The sequence below is a fragment of the Canis lupus genome, chromosome 29 (assembly GCF_048164855.1).
Source record: "Canis lupus baileyi chromosome 29, mCanLup2.hap1, whole genome shotgun sequence".
NCBI lineage: Eukaryota > Metazoa > Chordata > Mammalia > Carnivora > Canidae > Canis > Canis lupus.
Genome location: NC_132866.1, coordinates 17,086,544 through 17,111,790, shown reverse-complemented (window position 1 = coordinate 17,111,790; position 25,247 = coordinate 17,086,544). Strand labels below are relative to the sequence as shown.

General features: G+C 48.0%; 1 protein-coding gene and 1 long non-coding RNA gene across 51 annotated transcripts in view; one reads left to right on the top strand and one right to left on the bottom strand.

Moving 5' to 3' along the window:
* The window catches only part of TCF7L2 (transcription factor 7 like 2), a 282,007-nt gene that overhangs the window by 189,109 nt on the left and 67,651 nt on the right, over window positions 1-25,247 (top strand). For 21 of the 50 annotated variants that reach the window (XM_072805299.1, XM_072805292.1, XM_072805291.1 and 18 more), the window contains 4 exons: window positions 296-344; window positions 926-976; window positions 2,273-2,345; window positions 7,885-10,110. In XM_072805299.1, coding sequence (XP_072661400.1) covers window positions 296-344; window positions 926-976; window positions 2,273-2,345; window positions 7,885-8,371 — 660 coding nt within the window. In that variant the 3' untranslated portion in view covers window positions 8,372-10,110. Of the gene's footprint in view, window positions 1-295; window positions 345-925; window positions 977-2,272; window positions 2,346-2,985; window positions 3,060-3,944; window positions 3,970-7,884; window positions 10,111-25,247 lie in introns of those variants that run through there. The other 29 variants (XM_072805289.1, XM_072805288.1, XM_072805284.1 and 26 more) reach the window with 12 other exon arrangements.
* On the bottom strand, window positions 12,657-24,134 carry LOC140620852 (uncharacterized). Its single transcript, XR_012020581.1, has 3 exons — window positions 23,771-24,134; window positions 22,695-22,821; window positions 12,657-13,960 (listed from the first exon to the last, which is right to left on the bottom strand). It is a non-coding gene; the product is annotated as an uncharacterized lncRNA (long non-coding RNA).

Genomic DNA, 25,247 nt, shown 5'->3' with positions numbered 1-25,247 from the left:
TGGGATCAGATGCTCTGGGTCAGGTTTGAGAATGGACCGAGGTGTGTGGAGGTCTTTCCTTCATCCCCTGCTGACCCCTTCTCTTCTCCTTGCTGGGTGTGTCCCTCTGGCTGGAGCACAACTGAGGGCATTTGGATTTAAGGGGGTGGGGTTGGGGTGGGTGTGGACTGAAACCTTGGCCTCCCTCCTGCCTTTACAGGTGAGCCCAGACTTCCTCCCTCTCCTCCCCGCCCCCCCCCCCCCCCCCCACTTCTATTTGCTGAAATAATCCCTTGTGTTTCCTCTGTCCCTGCAGGGCAAGAAGAAGAAGAGGAAAAGGGACAAGCAGCCTGGAGAGACCAATGGTAAGCCAGGCTAAGGAGGAAGGAGGAAGGAGCGGTGCTGTGAGGACCACTCATTCACTTTAGGTTTCTGTCTGGGGGGAGGCAGGAGAAATTTCAAGGCCAGGATATTGTGGGGGAACCCATCTTAGCCAGCCTTTTTGTGTATGCATTTTAATTAATTGCTTCATGACTGCCCTTTTAAAGCTAGTAACATTCATTGTTGCATGAAAAGCACATTGTAATTCTAGTGGAATGTGTTTTTAAATAACCGCAGAGCCTGTAACGGGAGGGTGGTAGGCATGCCTATGCGGGGTTTATGCAGTCTGCTGATTTTGTCTGTGTCTGTAGGGATGAGGAAGGGGCTGGGGGAGGAGGAGGGGGGTGTGTGAGTGTTTGATATTAACTGGGCTGTTCCTGAATGTTCTGATGCATGCCTTTACAGTGGTAAATTGCACCCAATTTAAATTAAGGAGGTTTGTCATTCTCTAGGAGAAATTAGAAATACTGCATAGGCAATATCAGAAGGTCCCCTTGGAGAAGGCCAGGCTTTTACAAACAACAAAAATTTTGAAGGCTTTGTATAATTTGTTCTTTTTTTTCAGAACACAGCGAATGTTTCCTAAATCCTTGCCTTTCACTTCCTCCGATTACAGGTGCTAATGTCATTTTGAGTCATTAAAATAGTCGATAAAATGTTTTTTTAATTTTTCTTGCCATTATAGTTTTATTAACATTAAACACGTATGACATTTGAACATCCTTTAAAATGACCATCTACACGGTTTCGTATGTTTCGGTAGATTTTTTTTTTTCAGTTGCTTTTATTGTTTTTTTTTTTTTTTAATTTAATTTAACTTTCGCTTTGTTTATTTATTTATTTTTCCCATAACAGTTGTTTAAGCAGTGATGACAGTGACTTAGTGTTGAACTAACTGTGCAAATTGAATATGCAGTATTTCTTTAAAAGAGACTGGTAAAAAAAATAATAATAATAAGTAAATAAATAAATAACAAGCAAAAACCAACCAAAATGGAAGGAATTCAGTAATAAACCTCCTTAATCTAATGGCATTTTCCGTTGCTCCCACTAAGTTTTCTCACGCAAGCATGCATCCGCAGTATGATTTTTTTCTCCTTCGCTTTTTTTTATTTTAGTTTTTTTCTTCCTTTTGCTTTCCTGCTCCTAATTTGCAAATCCACTAGCATTTTACTGACTGTACCTGCTTAAAAGCTGCTATGAGCTTCTGACTAACCCTGACCAGCTCATTCATACTGCCTGTTCACCTTCATCTATTCTTCTGTTAGTAGTCATGAAAATCGGTTAAAAAAAAAAAGAAAAGAAAAACATTTCAAAAGCTGCAATATCCCAGTACCACAACCCCTTTTCTTTCTTTATTTCTTTCTGTTTTGTTTTGTTTTGTTCTGTTTTTATTTGTAGTTTTTTTTTCTTTTTTAAACTGTTGTACTCTGAGAAGAAAAAAGCATGTTACAAACTTAATCCCCTCCTTCGCTTTATTTTCTTCTTTAAGAAAAACAAATTGAGAGAGGGCTAGGAAAAAAAAAAAAAAGGAAAGCAGAACCAAAAGGAAAAATACTATTTAAAATTTCGTTTTTTCAGTATCTGACTTCCCTTTATCCGCTCAAAACGAATCGGAGAGACAGTCCTTAAAGAAGGGATACTGCAGCTTTATTTGCAACAGCTAATTTCACCAGTTGAATAAGAATGTGATTTTTACCTTTTTTTTTTTTTAATTAAAGAAAGTTAAAAATCGAAAGTCGCTATTTGTCATTAGTAACCAGGTCATTGATTTATTCCCTTTTTTATTTTTATTTTTTTCTTATTTGTATCTTTCTCTCCCCCCCCTTCCCCCTCTCTCTCTCTCTCTCTCTCCCTCTCTCTCTCTCCCATGTCCTCCTCCTCTGCTCGCTTCTCTCTTGAACTCATTCAGACCTGAGCGCTCCTAAGAAATGCCGAGCGCGCTTTGGCCTTGATCAACAGAATAACTGGTGCGGCCCTTGCAGGTGTGTATAGATCTCCCAGATTTGCTGTGCTGGTCTGCAGCTGGTCTATTCCATCCTTTCTCCCCTTCTCTGGCCTGTTGCTTTGTAGCTCTGTGTGTGGATCTTAGGAGACACGAGGGCGCGGGACACTGCTCTGTGAGGGATGTGCTTGTCCTCCCCGCTGCTGCTAGCCAAAATGCCACTGTAAAACAGCATCATTTGTGCCTCCTCGGGTCAGCGACAGCAAACCCCAGCGCGCCCCCTCCCAGGGAACGTTGCCTGCCAACCCCCTTCCTCATGACAACCCAGGATGGGGCTCAGTGACATCCATCGTAACCCTGGCCTAGGTAGAAGCAAACAACGTCACCTTTTCCCCTCCTTCTCTCTTCTATTTTTATTTATTTATTTATTTTCCTTGTTGTATTTTGGTTTCCAGTTGGTTTTTTTTTTTTTTATGTATGTGTGTGTGTGTTTTATTGTTTTGTTTTATTTTTTTCTTTTGCCTCATAGAAGTCTTTTCTTTCATGTCCTTGGTGAGGGAAGGCAATCAGAGAGAGCCGAGGTCATAGAGAAGACAAGTCAGCTGTAGCTGAGATTTCACATCCAACTGAGCATGACCCACCATTGTGTTGTATTTTTTGTGTTTACCTTATGCTAACAGATGCAAATACTCCAAAGAAGTGTCGGGCACTGTTCGGGCTTGACCGACAGACTTTATGGTGCAAACCATGCAGGTATATTACCGCTGTGAGGCCTTTGGGAAAATCAAAGCATTCTGTCCTTCTGGTACCTTAGCGTGTCAATATATTTTGACCTCGTTCCCGTCGACTTCCCTACCGGCATCAATGACTAATGATCCTCGCTCTTCACAATTTCCTTGCTAATTTTATGCCGTATCCTCTCCCCACTTTCTCTTTGTCTCTTTCCCCCTTGCTCTTACAAACAACCTATCCAGGCCCCCGGTGGTGGGACTGAAACCACAACCCTAACAGACCAGGACGGGCCCTTCCCCTTTTTGCTTTGAGAGCCAGCATCCTGGAGCTGGCCGGGTCTGCGGCACGTGCACTGAGCATAGACAGCCACCGTGTCCACAGGTTTGAATGAGCTACCGCTTGGCAGCAGTAGCCATTCCCGTGCGCTGCAGAGTCAGGACACTTGGAGAAAGGGCTCTGGGGCAGGCGTTTTTTGCTTTTGTTTTGTTTTGTTTTTCTTTTATGTTGAAAAACCACATGTCTCTGCACGGAGGAGCCCGGTTAGCTGACATTGTTTTACAGTGCTGAAAAGAAGCGTGGCATTGGACGGCATGCATCAGCTAAAGGGCTGTAAGCAGTGTGTCACGCGGTCCCGTACTGCAGCATTGCTAGCCTGCGGAATTCAGAGTACACACCATATATATTTAGAGAGAGAGCAAGAGAGAGCGCATTGCTTCCAAAGTGAATTAGAAGAGTCCAGATTGAACACCCGTGTTCCACCTGCAGGCTTCCATCCAACCCGTAATTGCAGGGAAGGTGTAGGTACTTCCTTCTTGGTGGAGGGATACCGACTCGTCCCTGTCTCACTTCTTTCCTTTAATGACCACCTCTGGTTAAATTTGTTGTTTCTTTGTTCTGATACAAGCAGTCTTTGAATTTGGAATATTATGATGGTAGGTATCTCAACCCCCCAAACACGCTTCCCTGTTTGTAGTGCCTCCTTGTCACGTGTCCCCCCCTTCATGCCTTTGCCATGTGTTCCGTGTTTAGACATTAGATCAGACGTCCATCCCATCACGTGCATGCCCACAAGTCTCCTGTGTCTCCTCCCTCCCCCCAGTGCCTTACGAGGGATTGGCCCAGTGCCTCGAGTTGGCCAGATGTTTAGGGGAGAGACAGGCCCCCCCCCCACCCCGCCCCCTTATTGAGCGAGAACTCTGCAGACAACCCTCTGCCCCTGAGTGAGGATGCCAGGCCTTGAGAGCGATCCTCTGGTCTTCATCCGGGGAGACGACCGTGTTCACGGAGGGGACAGCGCTTTCCCCACGATCCTGGGCTCTTCTGCGCCACAGAAAAGTGGTTCAGGAGGAGGTGGAGGAAGAACGTTAGGTATTTCGGCCTTACCCAGGGCAGGCCGGTGCTCTGCTCGCCCTGTCTAGGCAGAGGGACTGAGGCAGAACCTCATCGGTCTGTGGAGGAGGACGGTTAGCCGTGGGGTCCCCATCTGAGACGCCCTGCCACGGGAAGGAGTCAGCTAATCGTAGGGCTCCCTCCTGAGTGGGTTTCTCATGAGCTATAGAAACGTATCACTGAGACCACGGTGCCCACCTCGCAATACGGTGTGTGGCTGCATTTGTTTATTTGTGTGTGTGGGGGGGTGTGAGTGGAGGTTTATGGAAACTGCCCCCCCCTTTTTTTTTGTTTCAGAAGCAGTTGCTTCAAGGTAGACTTGACATTTTTTTCCTGAGAGTTCCCATGACTAAGGTTGACCAGGACGGACATCCCCTTATCAGACAGCGTGCACCTTGTTGAAAGCCAAGGTGTGGTACCTGCCTCAGGGGCTGGAAGTTTCGTGACATTTTTACAAAAAAACAAAAGCAAAAACCCTAATTTTTATAGCTGTGTCGCAGACCCGATTTTCAGAAGCGCAGCTCTGAGGGGCCAGCTGTCAGTATGGCAGGCTGCTGTCTGTCCCTCCTCCTTCCTCAGAGTTCTTTCCCCACCTTGACACCGCTAGAAGTTTCCAGGTGGCCACTTGGCTTCTGTGGGGGATGTTTCTCATACCCGAAAAGCATCAGCAGATGCACTGTAGCTCATCGAAGGGTGTCATTCCAAGCAGGATCGGAGGAACCCTTAGTTTCCTTTCGGAATAAATCCACAAGAAGCTACAGGTGGAATTTCAAGAGGCCACCCCTTGGTTGGAGATGGAGCCTGGGTGGGGAGGGAACGTGGATGGGTTTTGCCTGTTTTCTCCCCAACCTTTTCCTCTTTGCCAGGATCTGGCTTGATGCTAAATCCATAGGACAAAAATGTACCTTAAAAAAAAGAAGCAGTTGCAAAATGAGGCGTTTTCTGGCCCAGTCAGAAGTGTGTGTGTGTTCAGCTGCCTTCCCCCCCCTCCGGCCACCTGTTAGAAGGCGTGTCTCGCTGTCCTTCATAGTCTTCATGTCCCGTGTTCAAAATGCTTCCACTCATCCCCTGGACGTGGAAACCTCCGTGTCATCAGGAGGGCGGGCGGGTGAGGGGAGCGCCAGAAAGGCTCCTAGCCAATCAGGACTCCTTGCTCGCTACACAGGGTTTCTAATTTTATTTGACATTTGAGGACATTTTAACAAGATTCTGTTTTGAGCCCACCAAGTTGCTTTCCCATCTTTTTACTCTGCCCTAATATAGCATGGAATGCTGCTTGACGTCACTCCCCTGTTTTCCTGTTTCTCCTTTTTCTCACCCCCCCCTGTCCTTGTCGCTCTCTCACTTTCGCTTATGCCCCGCCCCCTCCCCACCCCTCCCTTCACCCATTTTTAAAATGCATGGACATCTTAGTTTTTTAAGCATGTTTTGATCTGCAGGCTAAGGTGGTTTAAAACTCTGAGAGGCTTAATTATTTATCTTGGTTTCTGGGATGGGAGCAGAACCCACAGTCTGTTTCAATCTATCCCAGAGGAGAAAAGGAACCTTTCCAAATTGAAGGTGAGGGGGGCTGCCCTTGCACCCCTACAGTTCCTTTCCACCCAGAGGGGGGTGTCGGGTAGACCCTGAGGCTTCCACCCCTACCCGGTGGGTCTCAGCCTCTGGGAGGCAGGGAAGGCCAAGCATGTTCGCTCCCCTCCGTCCCCCCTCCCCGCCCTCCTGCCATCTTGCTGAGTCCACACCCCACGCACCGAGGGGCATGAGCAGACCCCTCTGGGGCACAGACCCAAGGAGGAACTCATTACATCCCCCTTCCTTTCAAAGGCCAGTGACATCCGACACCAGGCAGCATCTTCCTGCTTTCCAGGGATGGGAAGCGGGCGGCGCTCGCACACTTGTTTCTAGACAGAGTATTATCCGCCATGGCGTTAACTGTATTCAAGGGCTCCCTAGGTCAGCACGTTCCCTGTATCTGCCTTGTTTTTATAGCGTGCGTGGGGTTGATTCCCAGGATCACCTTTGCTACCAAATCTCATCCCATCGGAGACTGGGATTAATAGTAGGAGAAGCTTTGAGGTCACATGCTCAATTTCTTGAATCGATTTCCCCGACCTTTGATGATACGCAACAGAGTCTGAAATTCTCATCCCTATTTCTTATGTAAACGGGAAATGTAGGGCGGGGGGATTCTGGTTTTGGTGCAGGGCGAAATTTAGTCTTTCCGGCTTAAACACTAATCCCGATAACCCAAACCCCAGAAATTCCATGCTGTGGCTCCCCGGCACTTCTTCTTTGTCGTCACTTCCTCGTGACACGCTGCGCCCTCCGTTGACTGGCCTCGGCATAGTGACAAGGGCAGGATGCCCGACAGTCCCATCCTCACTGTCTCTCCTTCCAGCCTTCTCACTCTGGGGTGGGGGAGGGGAAGACCCCAAATCTTCCAAAAACAAAAATCAAGTTTGGATCGTAATTTAATCCACAACCTGCAGGCCATACAACCAGTTATTCTCGTTCCTTTGGATCATTTTCTGTTTTTCTTTTTCTTCCCCCTCCCCCACCTTGGTTTATCCTCTTCTACCTGTTTTTGGTGGTTTATTTTTGTTTTTTTGTTTTTGTTTTTGTTTTGTTTTGTTTTTTTATTTATTTTGTTTTATTTTTGTTCCCCCCACCCCCACCCCCTTCCCCTCCTCTCACCTGATTCTGACCTCTCTTGATTTGGTGTGGTTCTTAACAGACAAGCCCGAAAGCTCTCTGGGCGCCGGCAGCCTGGCGGTGGAGGTGGTGGTGGCTGTGGTGGTGGTGGTGGCTGTGGTGGTGGTGGTGGTGGTGGTGGTGGTGGTGGTGGTGATGGTGGCAGTGGTGTGAAAACTTCTCGGCCTCTTGCTAGCACTGCCTTCAGCTCTGTGGGTGGGCTCATCAGTCAGCACTCTGAGGGGTTCATATTGATAGGAGGCGCCTGGGGACTGAGTTCTCTTTCTCTGTGACACACACACACACACACACACACACACACACACACACACACACACAGACACACCCCCCACTGGGAGTAGGGTGGTGGCAGTGGGAACGGAGGGAAGATGTGCCCTGTGCCCGGCAGGCCAGGGAGTGTCTGAGCCAAACGAGGGATCGCACACTCCCCAGCCGCTCCCCAGCCGCTCCCGCGGGGACGCAGCCGCCGTCTGCACCCTCCGGGCCGCCCACGGGTCCCCGGGCCGGGTCGGGGTCGCGGGTGCGTAGCGGGCAGGGGGAGCAGGTAGGTAGGGGCCGGTGCCCCGCTCCTGGCTCCCGGCGCCCGCCCGTCGGCAGCAGAGCAGGCCCCGGCCCCGGCGGAGGGCGCGGAGGGCGCGGAGGGCACAGAGGGCGCAGGGCACTGGGCACTGGCCCGCCCCGGGTAGGGGCTCTCCCGCCGCATCCCTGCCCGGTACTCACCCGTCGCTCTCTCCCCCTGTTTCTAGGAGAAAAAAAAAGTGCGTTCGCTACATACAAGGTGAAGGCAGCTGCCTCAGTCCACCCTCTTCAGATGGAAGCTTACTAGACTCGCCTCCTCCCTCCCCCAACCTGCTAGGCTCCCCCCCCCCAGACGCCAAGCCACAGACTGAGCAGACCCAGCCGCTGTCGCTGTCCCTGAAGCCCGACCCCCTGGCCCACCTGTCCCTGATGCCTCCGCCGCCCGCGCTCCTGCTCGCCGAGGCCGCCCACGGCAAGGCCCCCGGCCTGTGTCCCAACGGGGCCCTGGACCTGCCCCCCGCCGCCCTGCAGCCGCCCGTCCTGCCCTCGCCCGCGGCGCTTGCACAGCCGTCGACCTCTTCCTTACATTCCCACGGCGCGCTGGCCGGCGCCCAGCCCCAGCCCCAGCCGCAGCCCCAGCCCCAGCCGCAGCCCCAGCCCCAGCCGCAGCCGCAGCCGCAGCCGCTGTCCCTCGTGACCAAGTCTCTAGAATAGCTTTACCCGGCCCCGGCCCGCTCGCGGGAGGCCTCGCCCTCCTCCCTCCGCCCCTCGCACCCCCCCACCCCCCCCACCCACCCCAAAGGTTTTGTTTTGTACTCTTTTAATTTTGTGCCACGTGGCTACATTAGTTGATGTTTATGGAGTTCATTGGTCAATATTTGACCCATTCTTATTTCAATTTCTCCTTTTAAATATGTAGATGAGAGAAAGAACCTCATGATTCTACCAAAATTTTTATCAACAGCTGTTTAAAGTCTTTGTAGCGTTTAAAAAATATATATATATACATAACTGTTATGTAGTTCGGATAGCTTAGTTTTAAAAGACTGATTAAAAAACAAAAAGGAAAAAAAAAAGAAGAAGAAGAAGAAGAAGCAATTTTGAAGCAGCCCTCCAGCAAGGAGTTGGTTCTGTATTATTTGTATTAAATACGAGCTTGCGAACCAATCATTTTACATCTGGTTTTTAAACCATAAGGGCACGACGAATGCAGTGCCGTTCCTTTTTTTTTTTTTTCTCTCTGTGTGAAACAACTTTAATTGTGATGTTACTTGTTATTGTTTAAATGTACAGAAACAAAGGGTTAAATGTGTTAATATACCTTGTTCCATGGTGTTGTTCTTTTGGGGGGAGGGGGATGCTACTCAACAATTAATGGAATCACAACGCTGTTGGACCAGTAGTATTTATTGCTTTAGAGATTGCTCGTCGAACCTGTACGTTGTCCCTTTTAAGATATGTTTTCCTTTTTCTTGAAACTGTATAAAGTTTTTTTCCCTTAGCATAAGCATCTTATATATAACAACTCATTTGTACAAGGTTTTTAAGTTTATATATAAAAATGTGTATATATATTTTTTTGTTTCTCTTTTTGACTTTTTTTTTTTTTTTTTTGGCTGTATGAAACCCAGATGCCGCCAAATGGACATTACTAGTTGCATTAAAGGATCAGTAGCATTAACAAAAGTTGCTTTAAAAGCCATCATGTAAAACAAGACTTGAAAATGAGTGAGGGAATTTTAGAGACGCTGCGTGAGCAGTAGCGGGAACCACCGTTTGTTTCTCCTTTGAACTCATAGTCGGCAGCTCTGTACCCTTAGGACACGGCCTGACTGTGTGCAAAACGTTATGTGCCAAAATTCTCAGTGACTTTAGCTTTCTCCCTCTTTTTGATGCTGTAATTTTTGTTCATCATGTTTTGCTGTGATGTTACATAGGTAGATTTGTATGTAGTTTTAATGTCACCTATAACAAGATGTGTTTGGTAGCAGATTGTCCAGAAAGCATTTTAAATGAAGAGGTATAAACCCTTAGGGGCCGAAATTCTGTATATTAGATTACTCTTAAAGGAAAAACCAGCTGCCGCTTTTATGTACACATATGACATACAAGGAGGTGGCAAACTTTAAAAATAAAAAAAACCTAGGCATGTTGATGTTGCAAAATGCTGTATAAAGCTGAAACCTGTTCATTCAGTGCCATTGTAGTTGACATGAAGCGATTGTAAAACTGTCTCCAATTTTTCTCTGGTTTATTAAAATGCTAACTATAACATTTTTTGTGAATACTTTGAATGTTTCCTAACAGTTGTGATGTTACTGTTCCGTTTTATGCTCTTATTCCAATTTCATTTTTAATGGTTTGGAAGCCATTTTTGTAATGAATAAATGTTCATGCTGTACAGTATCTGTAGCATGCCGTTCTGGATTAATAAAAGCAACTTAGTATGTGCAGATCAAGGCTGGCCACTTGTTTCTGTGATTCGGATTTTACCATTGGGGAAGCCGAACCCGCCTTCACCGAGAGGAACCGTATTCCCAGGCTGGATCTTGAGACCTGACCCCGCGGTTGATACGGGTGATGGGTGGGCACGTGACTGGCAAACGGTGGTCTTGCATTCTTCCGACGGGTTGGCATGATTTCTCCTCCTCTCGTTCTTGATGCCTGTTTGACATCCCTGCATACCTGGTTCACTTCTGAGAGCAAAGCACAGTTACAGAGTGAATGTCCCGCTTCTGGCTAGAACACAGTCAGCCCGTAGATCTTAGGTTTCTTTCCCACAGTGATCGGCAGAAAGGACTGACTTCTGGTTAATGACTCCTGGTTGTCCAGGAATGGATTTAAGACCCCACCTTGTTACCATTGAAGGACCACTGATGTGGAAGGATTCTAACTTCTAAGAGTCGCACGCAGGGAGAGGTGCCAGGGTGTCGAAATGACACCGAGCAGATGTTGAGCAAGAAGGTTTGTAGAAAACAGGATCAAGGTGAATCACTGAGCGGCTCGTACTGAGGAGTCTTGCTCTGTGTGTGGGACTCAAGTTGTGCGGCTGTACCCTGGTGAGGGTGCAGGTGCATCATCATCATTACCAACCAGGGGCCGCAATAAAGATCTTTCTGAGGTTTCCGCTGTGGTCGTTCTCCGTGCTGATGAGGGTGGATGGGTGCACCTGTATGCCCCCGCTACTCTCAAAGTTTGCGGTATGCCCCTTTGCTTTTATGAAGGATCTCAGCCCCTTTTTACTCACTGAAAGAAATCCAAAGAGGATTTTCGCTTTTACCAGAAAGAGGTGAAAAGCCAAGATAGCGTTGAGGATATGTCTCGCAGCGAGCCACTCCAGAGGCGGCGTGCCCGGAGACGGTGAGTGGCCCCAGCAGCGACACTCAGCACCTCGGCGTCCAGCTAGCCGCCAGCGCTCAGAACCGTGTCCGGGTGCATCTGGGCTGCTCTCCATTTATTTTGTGCACCTGTAAGCAAGATGTGCCCCAAGGTATCCGACAAGGCTAAGGGAGGTTATTTTGGGGTGTGGGAACGCTCAAAAATTTTCCATGTAAATTCATGGTTCATTTTACCCCCAAATTTCTTCTTATAAGGGTTTCCTAAGAACGCTCCACTTTCGGAGAGTGGTGGCGACCCGGGTATGTTCCACTTATCTAGGACAACTGTACCTTCAAAGGACACGATTTCGATGGGCCTGGAAGCTGTTCGTGTTGTTGTTGTCACTTAGGGCGGCACAGAGTTGTCATCAAGGACTTTAGAGCTCCTTGGAAGCCGTGCTTTGCTCAAGCTAGTTTTTGTTCCGTGAAATCTCAGTATTTTGTTTTTGTTTGCTTTGTATTCCCAGAGAGGAACAATTCTGGTTGTCCTTCCCCATTTTATTTTGCACACTGGGCCCAGAGTGACCTCTGAAAACACAAATCAGAACAATATCTGTTCTTGGTGGCAGTGTGCCAAGTCATTTATGTGTCTCTTCTCATTTATTGCTAACCGTACCACCTGAGGTCAATATTATTCCCCCCCGACCCCCCCGCTTTATTTTAAAACTGAGTTTAGAAACTCTGAGTCTGTGTCTTGTCCAAGTCTGCACAGCTAGTTGGGTGGGATTTAAATTCAGGTCTGACTCAAACTCGAGCTCTTAACACTACGTTATGCCTCCTTGTGTCATTAAGATGGTCCTTCTCCCCAAAAGGGGGACAGTCCTTTTGAAGGGTGTCCTTGTTCGCCCCACACACTCACCCACACACCTTCCCCTCTCCTGGAAGGTTCTGCTCTGCTGCTGCAGCCCCACTTCTTGCCTCATCTTTCGGGTCTGAGCATAGATGTCGGTGTAGACGATAGTGGGTGATGTGGTGTGCTCTTCCACCTTCCTGTTTTTCCCTCCCTGGATCTGCTCACCCACCGTTCTGTTGGTGGATGTGGCCTGGTTAGGCCACTAGTAGTGCCACTTGCCACCATTGAGACCTTTTGTTTTGGGGGGCTGGCCTATGCATTGTCAGATGTTAGCATCCCTGGCCTCTTCCCACTAGATGCCAGTAGCACCCCCAGCACTCTGACCTCCAGAAGTGGCTTCAGACATTGCTGAATATCTCCCCAGGGGCAAGATCACGCCCAGTTGAGAACCATTGCTCTAGAGAACCCTCCAAGGGGACGGAACTGGCTTTTATGTTCCTTGCTCCATACTAAGGCCCTGTTTCAATGCCTGGCACATGGAGGGTACTTGATACATATTTTTTGAAGGAAGGAATAAGTGACGCCAGCCAACTCAACATTTGTCTTTTTGAGAACCAAGGGAATGGCAACTTTCCAGAGCACTTCCAAATTTTGTGTTCTTGGGACTCCCAAGTTGTCTGTCTTTCCTAATCCTTTCAGCCATCCCAGAAGGGAGCTCAGCGCCCTTGTTACAAAGGCAAAACAAAAAACCAAAATACCGGGTCGGGGGGGCGGGGGGGACGATCTCTCTGTCATCAGCCAGCTCAAGTGAAGATCACTTTTTTTTTTTTTTAGATTTTATTTATTTATTCATGAGAGAGACAGAGACACAGGGAGAAGCAGGATCCTCACAGGGATCCCAATATGGGACTTGATACCGAACCCAGGATCACCCCCTGAGCTGATGGCAGATGTTCAACTGCTGAGCCACCCAGGCGTCCCGAGTGACGATCACTTTTTAAAAATTCAAATTACGGATCACCTAGCCTCATGTTTACTGCCTTATTACATTCTAGCAATACTCTGAGGCTCTTCCCACCCTAACATGGGCCTTCTTTACCCCCAAGCCTATCTTTCTGGATAGGGCAGGTTCCAGTCTCCCAGATGCCGGGCAAGTTCAACACTCTCTCCAGCTGTTTGGTTTCTTCCGACCTCAAGAGTTTATTTTCAATCTGAGCATCTTCTAATTGATTCTATCCATCTGTGGATTTGTTGTTACTAAGAGACCATGAGACCACATCTAGGAGCTCGTGACTCTGAATCTCTGAGCCACATCACTCCTGACCTCTGATGGGACCTGGCCAAATAAGTCGGCCTGTTAGGAGAGGGGATAGCTTCCTGTGGCAGCTGTAACAAAACATAAACTTGGTGGCTACCAGCAATAGCTCTCACAGGTCCGGAGGCTGGGAGTCGAATCCAGGTGTGGGGTGGGCATGCTCCCCTCGGAGGTTCTGGAGGCCCTCTCAGCTTCTGTTGGTTGCCCATCCTGGGCATTTCTGGTCTCATAGCCACATCACTCAAATCTCTGTCTCCATCTTCACATCCCTGCCTCCTGTGTGTCTGTCTGGAAACTTCCCGTGCCTCTCACCTTAGAAGGTATGAGTCATGTATTTAGGGTCTATGGATAATCCTGGATGAGCCACTTCTTTCTAGATCCTTAGCTTAATTCCATCTTTTGCCATATAAAACAGCATAGGTTCTAGGATTCGGATTTGAACAGGGAAATATATTTGGGGAGTGGGGGACACCATTTAGCCCCCTACAGAAGAATTTGCTAATTCTGGGAGACTGCAGAGTCTTAGCACAGAACCCTCAAGAATGGGTAGTTGTACTGCGGGTGGTGGTGGTTTTGGACAGGCCCAGGTAGAAAGCGGTTGTAGGATCAGGATGCCTTTTATCTGGATCTAGGATTTGAAGAGAGGACAAACCAAGGAACAGTGGAGAGAATCTGAGCTTGGAGACTCCAACATCAGACTCCCACACTCTGCGTCCTTGGGCACGTCTTCCAGCATGCTGAGCCTCCTTTTCCTCAGCTAACGAGCGGTGACAGTGGTACACTTTTTCAGATTCTTATGAGGCTAGAATGCAGAGTGCCTGGAATAGTAAATCAGAGTGTTTAGTATTATTGTAAAAGTAGAAGGCCTGCCCTAGCTATTTCTTTTATTTCTCTTCGAGATTCTGCTAGCCCTGCTCTTCAAACCCCCGGCTAGAGGGTGAGATACCTAGATGTGGATGACACATCCTTGTGGTAGAGTGGAGGGACCCCAGGGCTCTGTGACTCACACACAGTCATCCATCCCACCTGAAACATGATGGCTCCATGAAAATGGCTCCTGGCCTTTGGGGAGCCACAGCTCTAACTGGAGTGCTTTTTGTGGTATGGAAATGTGTTTTTAATTAAAGTCCTGTGGAAAGAAACTAAGGAATAGCCAAAAAGTCTCCTGTGAATGGTGGTTGAAGGCCAAGTACCAGAAGCCACGGTTGGGAATCACTAGGAAATGGGGCCATAGAAGTGACTTTCTAAAGGATTCCCTTCTGTGGTTGGCTTCTTCACCTCCCATTTCATATCCGGTCCAGCATTCCCAGGCGTGTGGCAATGGCAGAGGCCTGCCTGAACCCTGGCATAGGTCTGATGGGCAGCATTGGCAAATTCTGACTCTGGAGTTTGGGAATTTTTTAAGCTGGCATTGTGCGCGTACACTTGATCTGAGCTGTGAGTAAGCCCATTGATTCATTGGTTGATTGAGCAACTAGTCCTTGAACACCGATTTGTACCAGGTACCGTTCTAGGCTCTGGCACTTTACAGGTCTGTGTAAAGTAAGCCTGGTGTCCATTTTTCCCTCTGAGCTGAGTCCTGCAATGTCTTATAGGACAGAATCCTTAAGGAATTAAGGACATTTCCTTAAGGAAAAAGGGGCCAACATTCTCAAGGCCTGGATAAGCTGCTCATCTGGAAAGTGGCTTTATACAAGGATAAGGACAAGAGAATGTGCTAGAAACTCCACCTGTGTTTCTCACTTACGTAATCCTCATGGGATAGAAATTGCTTTTATGTTCATTTTACAAATGTAGAGAGTGAGGCCCAGGGAGGGTTAAGTGGCTTCCTCAAAGGCACATATCTGGGAAACAGCAAGCCTAGGGTTTGAAGCCCAGGAGCCTGCATCACTGAAGACGCAGACCATCTGGGTAGCTGGCGAGGGACAGAGGGTGGAGCTTGTTTGATTCATGGACTTTGTGAAAGGCTTTTGCAAAGAGACCACCAGGTATTTTCTCTGTCAATGTACAGGAGTTGTTATTGGGTACCTTTTGTTTGTTTGTTTGTTTCTGTGCATGAAATAACTATAAAGATAGTTGATAACTACATGGATGAGCTATTTTGGACTCCGTGCTAAAATACATACAATCCTAGAATTGGGAGAAAATTAGAAGCGTATGTATTATTATATCATATATGTTTCTGAGATGATGGGTCACAACCCATTGATAAATTAGGTAATCAGTTTAGGGGATCAAGGGCATTTTAAAAACAAAATGAAACTCAATAGAAAAACAAATAAAAGAAACCTCAGGAGCTATTGCTTTGCCCTTTCTTATATTTTGGCTTAAATGGAATCTCCTATATTAGGCAGTTGTGGCTAGACTACGCTATAATAACAAGCCCTAAAATATCAATGGCTTAACACAGTAAAGGATTGCTTCTCAGCCATCTCAGAGACTTCTCTCAGCCTCATAGAAGAGGGAGAGAAAGGAAGATGATCAGGACATTTTTTAGACATATAAGTGATAAACATCACTTCTGCCCATCTTCTGTTGAGCAGAACGCAGTTGTGAAGTGGACCTAACTAACAAAGGAGGCTGGGAAATGTTGAAAAGCAGGATGAGCACTAATGATCTAACTCACATCTTCCTTACTGTGCCTTTTTTTTTCTTTATCTGAACACCCCTTTATTGTCCTTGTAACACTTCCTTGTGTATGTCACACACACATTTATGAAATTATATGCCTATTTGTTTTTCTGCTTATTGTCATTCTTCCTTTCTCTCCAGGCCAGCGATTATCAGATTATAGCCTGCAGGCCATACCGGGCCTCTGACCTGTTTTTGTGGTGCTGAGAGGAACAATTTTACATTTTTTTCAAGAGTTGCTAAAGAAGGGGGAGAAGGACAAAAAAGAGAAGAATTACTTGCCACAGAGATAGTTCGTGGCCTATAAACCCTAAAATATTTACTCTTAGGCTTTTCACAGAAAAAAGGTCTGCCAACCCCTGCTTTAGAAATCAAGCTTCTGGAGGGTAGAGATGGTGTCTCTTTGCTTCCCACTCTACTGCAGAGTTAGAGTCAGATACCTGGTAAGTGCTCAAAAAAAATTGTTAATGACTAAATGGAACCCTTTCTAAGGGTGTCTTTTGATGAGCAAAAGTTTATCATTCTAATCAAGCTGACTTTATCTATCTTTTATTTTATGGTTAGTGTATTTCAATCCCATCTAAGAAATATTTTATCACTTCAAATTTATGAACACATTCTCCTCCTCCCTTTTCTTTCAGAGGCTTTATTTTACTTTTCTCATTTAGGTCTGTGATCCTCTTGGCATTGATTTTGGTGTACGAGATGAGGCTGGCGTTCCAAGTTCATTTTCTTCTACATGTACAACTGGTTGACCTAGCATAATCCAAATGACAGTGTGATAGTGGATCTGTTTACTGACATGATGACACCAGTCACTTTCTACCTTGGTGCCAATACCACACTGTTTTAATTATTGTATCTTTGTAATACATTTTGCTATGTAGCATTTAAGTCCTTCAGTTTTGTTCTCCATCAAGCTTATTATGACTTCCGGGCCCTTTGCATTTCCATATCAATTTTAGTATTGGCTTGTGAATTTCCCTACACACATACACAAACATACAAATTGCTGGAGTTTTTATTATGATTGTGATGAATCTGTCGTAATAGTTTGGGGAGGGATGCCTGGGTGGTTTAGTGGTTAAGTGCCTGCCTTCAGCCCAGGGCTTGATCCTGGAGTCCCAGGATCGAGTCCCACATCAGGCTCCCTGCATGGAGCCTGATTCTCCCTCTGCTTGTGTCTCTGACTCTCTCTCTCTCTCTCTCTCTCTCTGTGTGTGTCTCTCATGAATAAATAAATAAAATCTTTAATTTGGGGAGAACTGACATCTTAACAATATTGGTTCTTCTATCCATGAACATGGTCTATCTCTTCATTTATTTGTGTATTTCTTAATTTCCCTTGACAATATTGTATGAGTTTGCTAGGTCTGCATAACAAAATGCCATAGATGGGATGGCTTAAACAGCAGAAGTTAATTTTCTCATGGTATGGAAGCTAGGAGAATAAGATCAAGTCATTGGCAGGTTTGGTTTCCTCCAAAATCTCTCTCCTTGGCTTGCCAATGGGTGCCTTCTTGTGTGTCCTCACATGGTCTTTCCTCTGTGTGTGTCTGAATCCAATTCTTTTCTGATAAGGACACCATGCTTATAGGATTAAGGCCCACCCATATGACCTTCTTTTACTTTAATTACCTATTTAGGAGTAGGGGTGGGGGGATGCAATTCAGCCCATAGCAAATGTTTCACATATAGAGGTTTTTCATTACATTTGCTCCTAGATATTTGATGTTTTTTGAAATTGCCATACATAGTATTTTTAAATTTCTGTGTTCTGATTGATCGTTGCAAGTATATAGAATTATATTTAAATTTTATATATTGACCTTTTTATTCAACAGCCTTGCTAAATTCACATATAAACTCTAGCATATTAGCTATAGCTTCTTTTGGATTTTTCTACTTCTGTAATTATATTATCTGCAAATACTGTCAACCTTATTTTTTCCTTTCCAATCTGTATACTCTCTCCCTTGCTTTTTTTTTTTTTTTTTCCTTTATTGTGCTGGCAAGAGCCTCCAATAGAATGTTGAATAAGAGTGGTGATATCAGGATTCCTTGTCTTTCTTCTGAACTCAAGGAAACACATTCCCTATTTCCCATTAAGAATAGTATCAGCTATAAGTTTTTATAGATTCATGTTATCAAATTAAGAATATCCTTTTCTAGTCTTTGGTTGTGGGGACTATTTCTCAGGAACTCATTTCAAGAGTGAAAAGGCAAGTTACAGTCTAGATAATATTCACAACACATTTATCTGACAAAGGTCTAATATCCAGAAGTATAAAAAATTCCTAACAAATCACAAGAAAAGAAAGCTTAATCAATTGAATGTAGGCAAAAACAAAGCCAAAAAACTGGGAGTGGGTAATTGACAGAAAAGGATATCCAAATAGCATATGTTTAACTTTGGTAGATGACCATAGCAGCTTCATTCATAAGGGCCCAAAACTGGATATCACCTAACTGTCTGTCAATAGTAGGATGGATAAATTGTGGCTTTCATACCATAGAAGGGTAGTTCTCATGCAATGCCCTCAAGATTCCTCTGGATTGTTGTCTTAGATGATGTATTCTCTGTTGCACTGAGATGTTGCAAATGATATTGGATGGGCAAGGGGGACAAAAGGCCTCTAGGTTGTGGCTTGCATGGAGCAGGTAATAAAACACTGTAGCTATGGTTACCATGTGGTCTATGGCATGGGGCCTGAGGATGGAGTCGTCATGGCTAAAAGTCATGAAACAAGCCTTTTGAAAAAAATTTTAATGCCCCCTACTCATTTGATTTATGGAATTATGACGAATCGAGGTTACACAGTACTAACTTCCTCTGGGTTCTAAAGGCAGTGTGGTTGCTACTTAAAACAAGCTCTGCACTGCTTACCCCATCACTGAAATTCCTGTTTGCCTAATGAGATCAAGTATGGAAGGAAATTCACAGTGAAGAGAGTAGATGAAGTAGGGCTTCTGGAATGGCCTCTAAGGATAAATTATAATAAATATAATAATATAATATAATAATATAATTATAATAAAACAGATTAAATTCTTATGAATAACTTTTCACAGAATACACTGCTAGGAACCACTCTGCTATCTATATTTGCTTTTCAGGGTGCAAGGATTGACGGGGTGGTGTGTGGCGGGGGCAGTAAATGGGAAACTGTGGTCAAGCTAGGGAAATTGAAGCCTACTTTTGGTGTCAGGGTGTGGAGGCTTCGTTGTTTAGCCCCCGTCCTCCTTGGGGCATCAGAACTCCCAAGAGGAAGGTGTGTAGACATGTAAGTTCTGTCCTTCTGGGTAGGAATTTCTGGAGAGCTCTGAAGGCAAAAGCAGCTGCTCTAAGTGGAATCAGACTGCTTGGTCTCTAAGAACTGGAAGAAGGACCAGACCCAGGAAAGTGAAGCCCAGGGAAGGGGTCCCAAGGGTGTCTTTACACCTGAAGCCACACAGCTGGGTGCTGGCAGGGTCTAGGCCAAATGCCATGATTCCTCCCAGTCTAGACCAGGATCTTTCTAGTAACTACCTGCTGCCTTGAATTCTCCACTGGCTGGCTTCAGTGTGGGGGAATTTTCATCCTGCCACCAACCCCGAAGCTTGTTCTCAATCTTGGGTCAGTGTCCAGGTTTGTGACTCCACTGTGATGGAGGACCAGTGTACGGGGCAGCCAGATCTATGTGGGCACCTCCAACATGCCCCGCACCGTACTAGGCTCCCCGGCTTCTAGCACAGCTTGTACTATTTTTTTTTTGTTCCGCACCCAAACACTCTGATGGCAGTCTCTCTGTTTCCATTGTCATAGGAAGGAGCTAAGAACGTGTTCAGCATGGGTCAGCTGAAAAGTGGCTCAAATTCGGCCTACGACTACAGGGCCGATTAATTCTCTTCACTGAACCTGTGAATGAGAATATTCAGGAGAAACTGAGCCCTGACATTTCTGTGAGGTTTGGAAAAAGCTGTTGGGACTAGGCTGGACTGGGACCTCTGCCCACTTGGGAGAAACAGGGCTGTCCCATTAGAGCCCTTGTGTCCTGTGGCTGCCAGACCCAGGGGTTAGGGTGGTGTGTGGCAGGAGGGTACTAACGGATCCTGCCAGCGAGCTGAGGGGGCCTGGATGCTTCTCCTCCCTTGGTTCCAGGAGCCGTGACCTCACTGGTACCACAGCTGTGGTGAACAGTGGTGTGAGATCACAGCTCCAACCAGGCCTGGGTGCAAGCCCCAGATGTTGGGCCCTGGAGGTCAGGTGGGTGGAAGGTAGATGTCTAATTGCCAGGGCCTGGCATTGTTGGGGGGGCTCTTGAGTGCAGCTTGCTGAGGTGATGCTGGTTAAGTCTCTCTCTCTCTCACTCTCTCTCTCCCCACCCTGGTGCCTCAAGGCCCACGTTGGGCCTCTGAGGAGGACGGCTTGGCCTTGGGAGGAGACAGCCTGGCCTCTGCAGACCGCCTCTGTTCTCAGAAAGGGGCTGGGCCCACCCCGCCGCATCCTCCCACCCTGCCCTCCCCTCCGCCCCCCTCCACCTTATATAATGGCACATTATACAACATCGCAAAGCAGGTGGTATTTTTAAAGACAGCAAGTGAGCATTTTTTTGGCCTAAATTTGGGAATGAAACAGATGGATTTTTAAGACTCTGGGCTTTTCCTATGAATAGTAACCGTTGTTCTCTGCTTTTAAACACCAGTTTCAAGACCACCTCCAGCAACCAATCAGCACTCTATTTAATTATAACAAAATTCTTAGCTCTGTCTGCTGCTGCTCGGACAAGTGGGGGGCACTGGATCAATTTCTGGAGCCAGGCAGACTTGCCAACAACAATTTTCCTTTTCCCAGAGGGCCTCCGAGGCCTGCAGCAGGTTCCAAGTCCTTCCTCTCCGGCCTGCTCGGCGTGGGCTCCCTGACAGCGAGTTTGAAAAGGGTTATAGAGACGCAGATAAATGCCCGGCTTGTTGCGGCCTTCCCTGACAGCGCCGACCCCCGCGCCAGTGAGCTCATGCCCGCCTCATTACGGTCGGGGCCAGATTTTTTCCATTAACAGGTAATTGAGTAGAAACTAAAATAAGCGAAGTTTGTTTCATCCCTGGGATTTTCTTGCTGGGGTTTGAAAGAAAAACACTTTAGCTTCGTTAGTGGAGGAGTGTCCTTGAAAACGTTATTTATGTTTTCCAAGTGATTTGTCACTTGGTAGGTGTAATTAGCTCCTTTCCCTGGGCCGCTCCCTTCTCGATTTTATTCTTTAAGGGCCACACTCTTCGGAGAATAGGAGCTTGGTCTCCTGGGCCCCTGGCTGGCCGACACCCTGTTTTCAGAGCGGATGTGTAAGGATGTTGTGGTTCGTAGTAGATAGCTGAGCTTGCTCTTTCCTCTCGCTCTCTCGAGTACACACACACACACACACACGCACGCACGCACACACGCACACACTGGAAAAACCACCCCTAGAAGCCCGCTGAGCACACAGCCTCAGCGTGCACCCCTCACAGCCCTGCCTGCAGGCTTGCCGGCCCCCCACCCTTGGCTCTGTGCCTCACCTTCACCTGTGCTCCAAGGACATGGTGACCCTGGCCTGGGGGGCCGGGCAGGGAGCTTTTGTCTCATATTGTTTGTTTACTTATTTATCTATCTCTGCGGCTCGCTTTGCGCAGGCCCCGCCCAGTTCCAGTTTCACAATTCACTGTCCCTAGAGCAGCTGTTGAGGCCCCCTGCCTCCCTGCTTCCACCTCCCTGTCTGTTCTCAGTTTCCTGAAGATTCCCTGTCACCTCCTGGCCTGCAATCCCGGAGGGCAGGAGCTTTGGGAGGGTGTGGGTGTGTGGAGCGGGGAAGGGGCACAGTCCCCAGGCTCATTTCACACGGAGCGTCAGAGGAGCGTGGCCCTGTTTTGGTCACAAACCCCCATGAGGTTCTTGCTTGCGGTCCCCACCGTCACCCCAAAACCGAGGTATGTGCTTGAGTGGGGACAAGCCCCTGCATGTGTCGTCAGTAGGGTCCCCAGCGCTCACCATCCCCGTGGTCAGAGTCAGTCCAGCAGGCCTGTGGGGCCAATGGATCGATGGAATTAAAGCAAACGTTTTCCTAGAACTGCCCACCCCGGCACACACCTGATAGAGAAGTCTTTTGGCGGAGCGGGAGGGGGAAGAAGTTTCCAGAAATGTGTCACTTTTGGGTGAATGAGCGTAGCTCACATGCCTGTGTTCATTGGGTGTTCAGAGCACTAGAGGCAATAAGCAGGGCTCACAGCTTCACACCGTGTTGTGCCCGGGCAGGGCCACCTCCCAAGCGGGGCTCACATTCCGGGGGGGGGGGTGCGTGGAGACAGACAACCAGCACGGAAAAGAAAGGGCCACTGGAGATCCAGTCAGTGCTGCGGGGAACCAAGCCCACGGCCTGCCTGACAGTGAGGGGACAGTCACGGGAGGCCTCTCAATGAGGTGTTCTTTCACCGGAGCTTGGAAGGTTCCAGAAGGAATTCTGTGTCTGTCTCAGATTTAGTGCTTGGAACCCGGCTCCCCCAGACCCTCACATCACAGTGCTCGAGGCCTCCCAGAGCTCTGGCCTCGGCTCCCTTTTGCAGACCAGCACACGGAGGCTGGGGGGGAGCCCCCAGAGTGGGGGCCGGGAGGGCGGGCACAGGGGGACCAGGCCTCTCAAAGTCCCAAGCCCGTGTTCTTCCTTTTTATAAAAATAGCAAACGGCTCTACTGAAACATAATTTAAGTACCAGAGAACTCACTTGTTTCAAGTGTACAATTCAGGGACTTTGAGGAAAGTTACAGAGTTGTGCAACCACTTACCACAATTCAGTTTTAGAACATTTTCATCACCCCACAGAGGTGCGTCCTCTTCTGTAGTCACTCCCTGTTCCCAGGCCCAGCCCCGGACACCCGCTAATTCACTTTCTGTCCGCATCCCCCTTTGCTCACCTTTCACATCCCAGAGCCTGACACTGGACACTCTTTGGCGTCTGACGTCTCCCACTGGGCACCGGAGGCTGCGCTCTCCCCCTGTCATCCCCGTGTGCCCCGAGTCGGGACATGTCGACACGTCTCCCTAAGGACAGAATTAGGGGGTGCCTGGGTGGCTCAGCGGTTGAGCCTCTGCCTTCAGCTCAAGGCGTGATCCCGGGGTCCCGGGATCGAGTCCCGCATGGGGCTCCGCGCAGGGAGCCTGCTTCTCCCCTGCCTACGTCTCTGCCTCTCTCTGTGTGTCTCTCATGAATAAATAAATAAATAAAAAGAATTAGATACTAAGGAAGACGATTTTGTTGGGGGGAGGGGAACTTTGGAGGGCCACAAACCATTGTTCATACCTAAGAAATTTTTTTGCCCCCAAGAAGGGGTGTTCCCCTGTAGGGGCCATGTCAGCCGGTGGAGAATGTGAGACCTGGCGCGTCCATGCCGTAGTGTGTATCCGAAGTTCTGTTCTTTTAAAAGATTATTTATTTATTTATTTATTCACGAGAGACACAGAGAGAGGCAGAGACACAGGCAGAGGGAGAAGCAGGCTCCCTGTGGGGAGCCCGACGCGGGACTCGATCCCAGGACCCCGGGATCCTGACTTGAGCCAAAGGCAGACGCTCAGCCGCTGAGCCACCCGGGGCCCCCCTGTCCTTCTGAGGCTTGTGTGGGGTTCCACGGCCTGGGCCCGCGGTGTTTTATTCTACTCCGTTCACCGGTTCATGGACATTTGGGGGGTTTCCACTTTTTGGCTCTCAGAACTTTCACCCCCGACGGCACGCTGCCCCATGCAGCCTGCTCCCCGTCGGAGGGAGAACCCGGGGGCATCTCAGCCCTGCTTTGGGAAGATGAGATCACGGTGCCTCAGTTTCCTCGCCTGCAGACCAGGGCTCATGATGCCCAGGCCGTGGGGCCGTGGTGGCAAGGATCCACAGTAATACTGCCCCGAGCCCGGCAGGTGGCAACCGCTCGGTCCGCCTGTGCCAGCGGCCCTGCCCCCCGCAGCCCTCCCCTGGGGAGAGGTGCCCCCTTTGAAATCTCACCCGTGGTCTTTCTCCCAGCTCCAGCTTCCGTCTGTGTCTTCCCGGATTATGTAATGTCTGACATGATTATTTTCTCCTTATTCTCTGGGGTTATCCAGGTCAAACCCAGCGTTGTTCCTTAACAGGAATCTCAAGTATTTTTCTCTTCTTGGCACTTGTCTTCTGGTCTCAGGGGTTGACACATTTCCAGGGACCAATTGATATCATCTGCGGCTGAGAAACTAGGCCTCCTGGGGAATGGGGCTGGGCCGGGAGGCTGCATGGCGCTCTTGCAGTAAAATGAGCACTGGATTGTGAGTCCAGCAACCAGGCTTTATGTCCAGCTGGGCTGACTGGCCTGAGCCAAACTCCAGAATGTTTGAATTAATTTTTCCTTTCTGCAAAAGGCATGCTCCTTATATAGGCCGGCCTCATCCAATCACAAATAGCAAAGGAGAAATTGACCTTGAAAGTGTCTTGTAGGGGCGCCTGGGTGGCTCAGTCGGTTAAGTGTCTGACTTTAGCTGAGGTCATGATCTCAGGGCCCTGGGATCCAGCCCGGTGTCAGGCTCCCTGCTCAGCCAGGAGCTTGCTTCTCCCTCTCCCTCTGCCTGACGCTCTCCCTGCTTGTGTTCTCTCTCTATCTCTGTCCCCTTCCCTCTGTGAAATAAATTAAAATCTAAAAAGGAAAGAAAGAAAGAAAGAAAGAAAGAAAGAAAGAAAGAAAGAAAGAAAGAAAGAAAGAAAGAGAGAGAAAGTGTCTTGTAGGTGGTGAGGCCCTTTGGAAAATGTAGGTGTGCTATATCCCCACGGGGGTGTGGGGGCCTGCCTGGTGATGCTCTCTTGTAGGGGGTGGTGGGGAGGGATGGGGTAGGTGTGATCACAGAGCCCTGGACAGCTCCTGGGGCCCAGAGTCTCAGGCTCCCGCCTCTTTCCCTCAAAATCTGAAAGAATTTGGGGCACCTGGGTGGCACAGACGGTTGAGTGTCTGACTCTTGATTTCGGCTCTGGTCATGATCTGAGGGTCGTGAGATTGAGCCTGACATTGGGCTACGTGATCAGTGTGAAGCCTGCTTGGGGTTCTCTTTCCCTCTGCCTCTCCTGCTCACATGTGTGCTCTCTTCCACATAAATAAATAAATCTTAAAAAAAAAAAAAAAAAAGATCTGAAAGATTTTGATGCGGGTCCCTGGCCCAGTGTGTCAGGGGAAGAGGAACACTCTGGAACTGGCCTGAGTGAGCCTCACCTGAGAGAGCGTATGCCCTTGTAAACTCCTAGGCAATGAGGGCCGAGGGAATGCCCAGTAAAGGCAGACGGGGAAGAGCCATGTCCCCTGCACACTTACTTAAATTTCACCCACTTCTGGCCTCCTCAGTCTCGCCCCTCACCCTGCTTCCCTGCTATTTTCCTGTTTTCCAGTGACCAGACCTCGGTAGTAGCGACAGGTGGGTGGGACCATTGGGTCAGAAAGGACCCTTTCCTGGGAGCCACCAAGCAT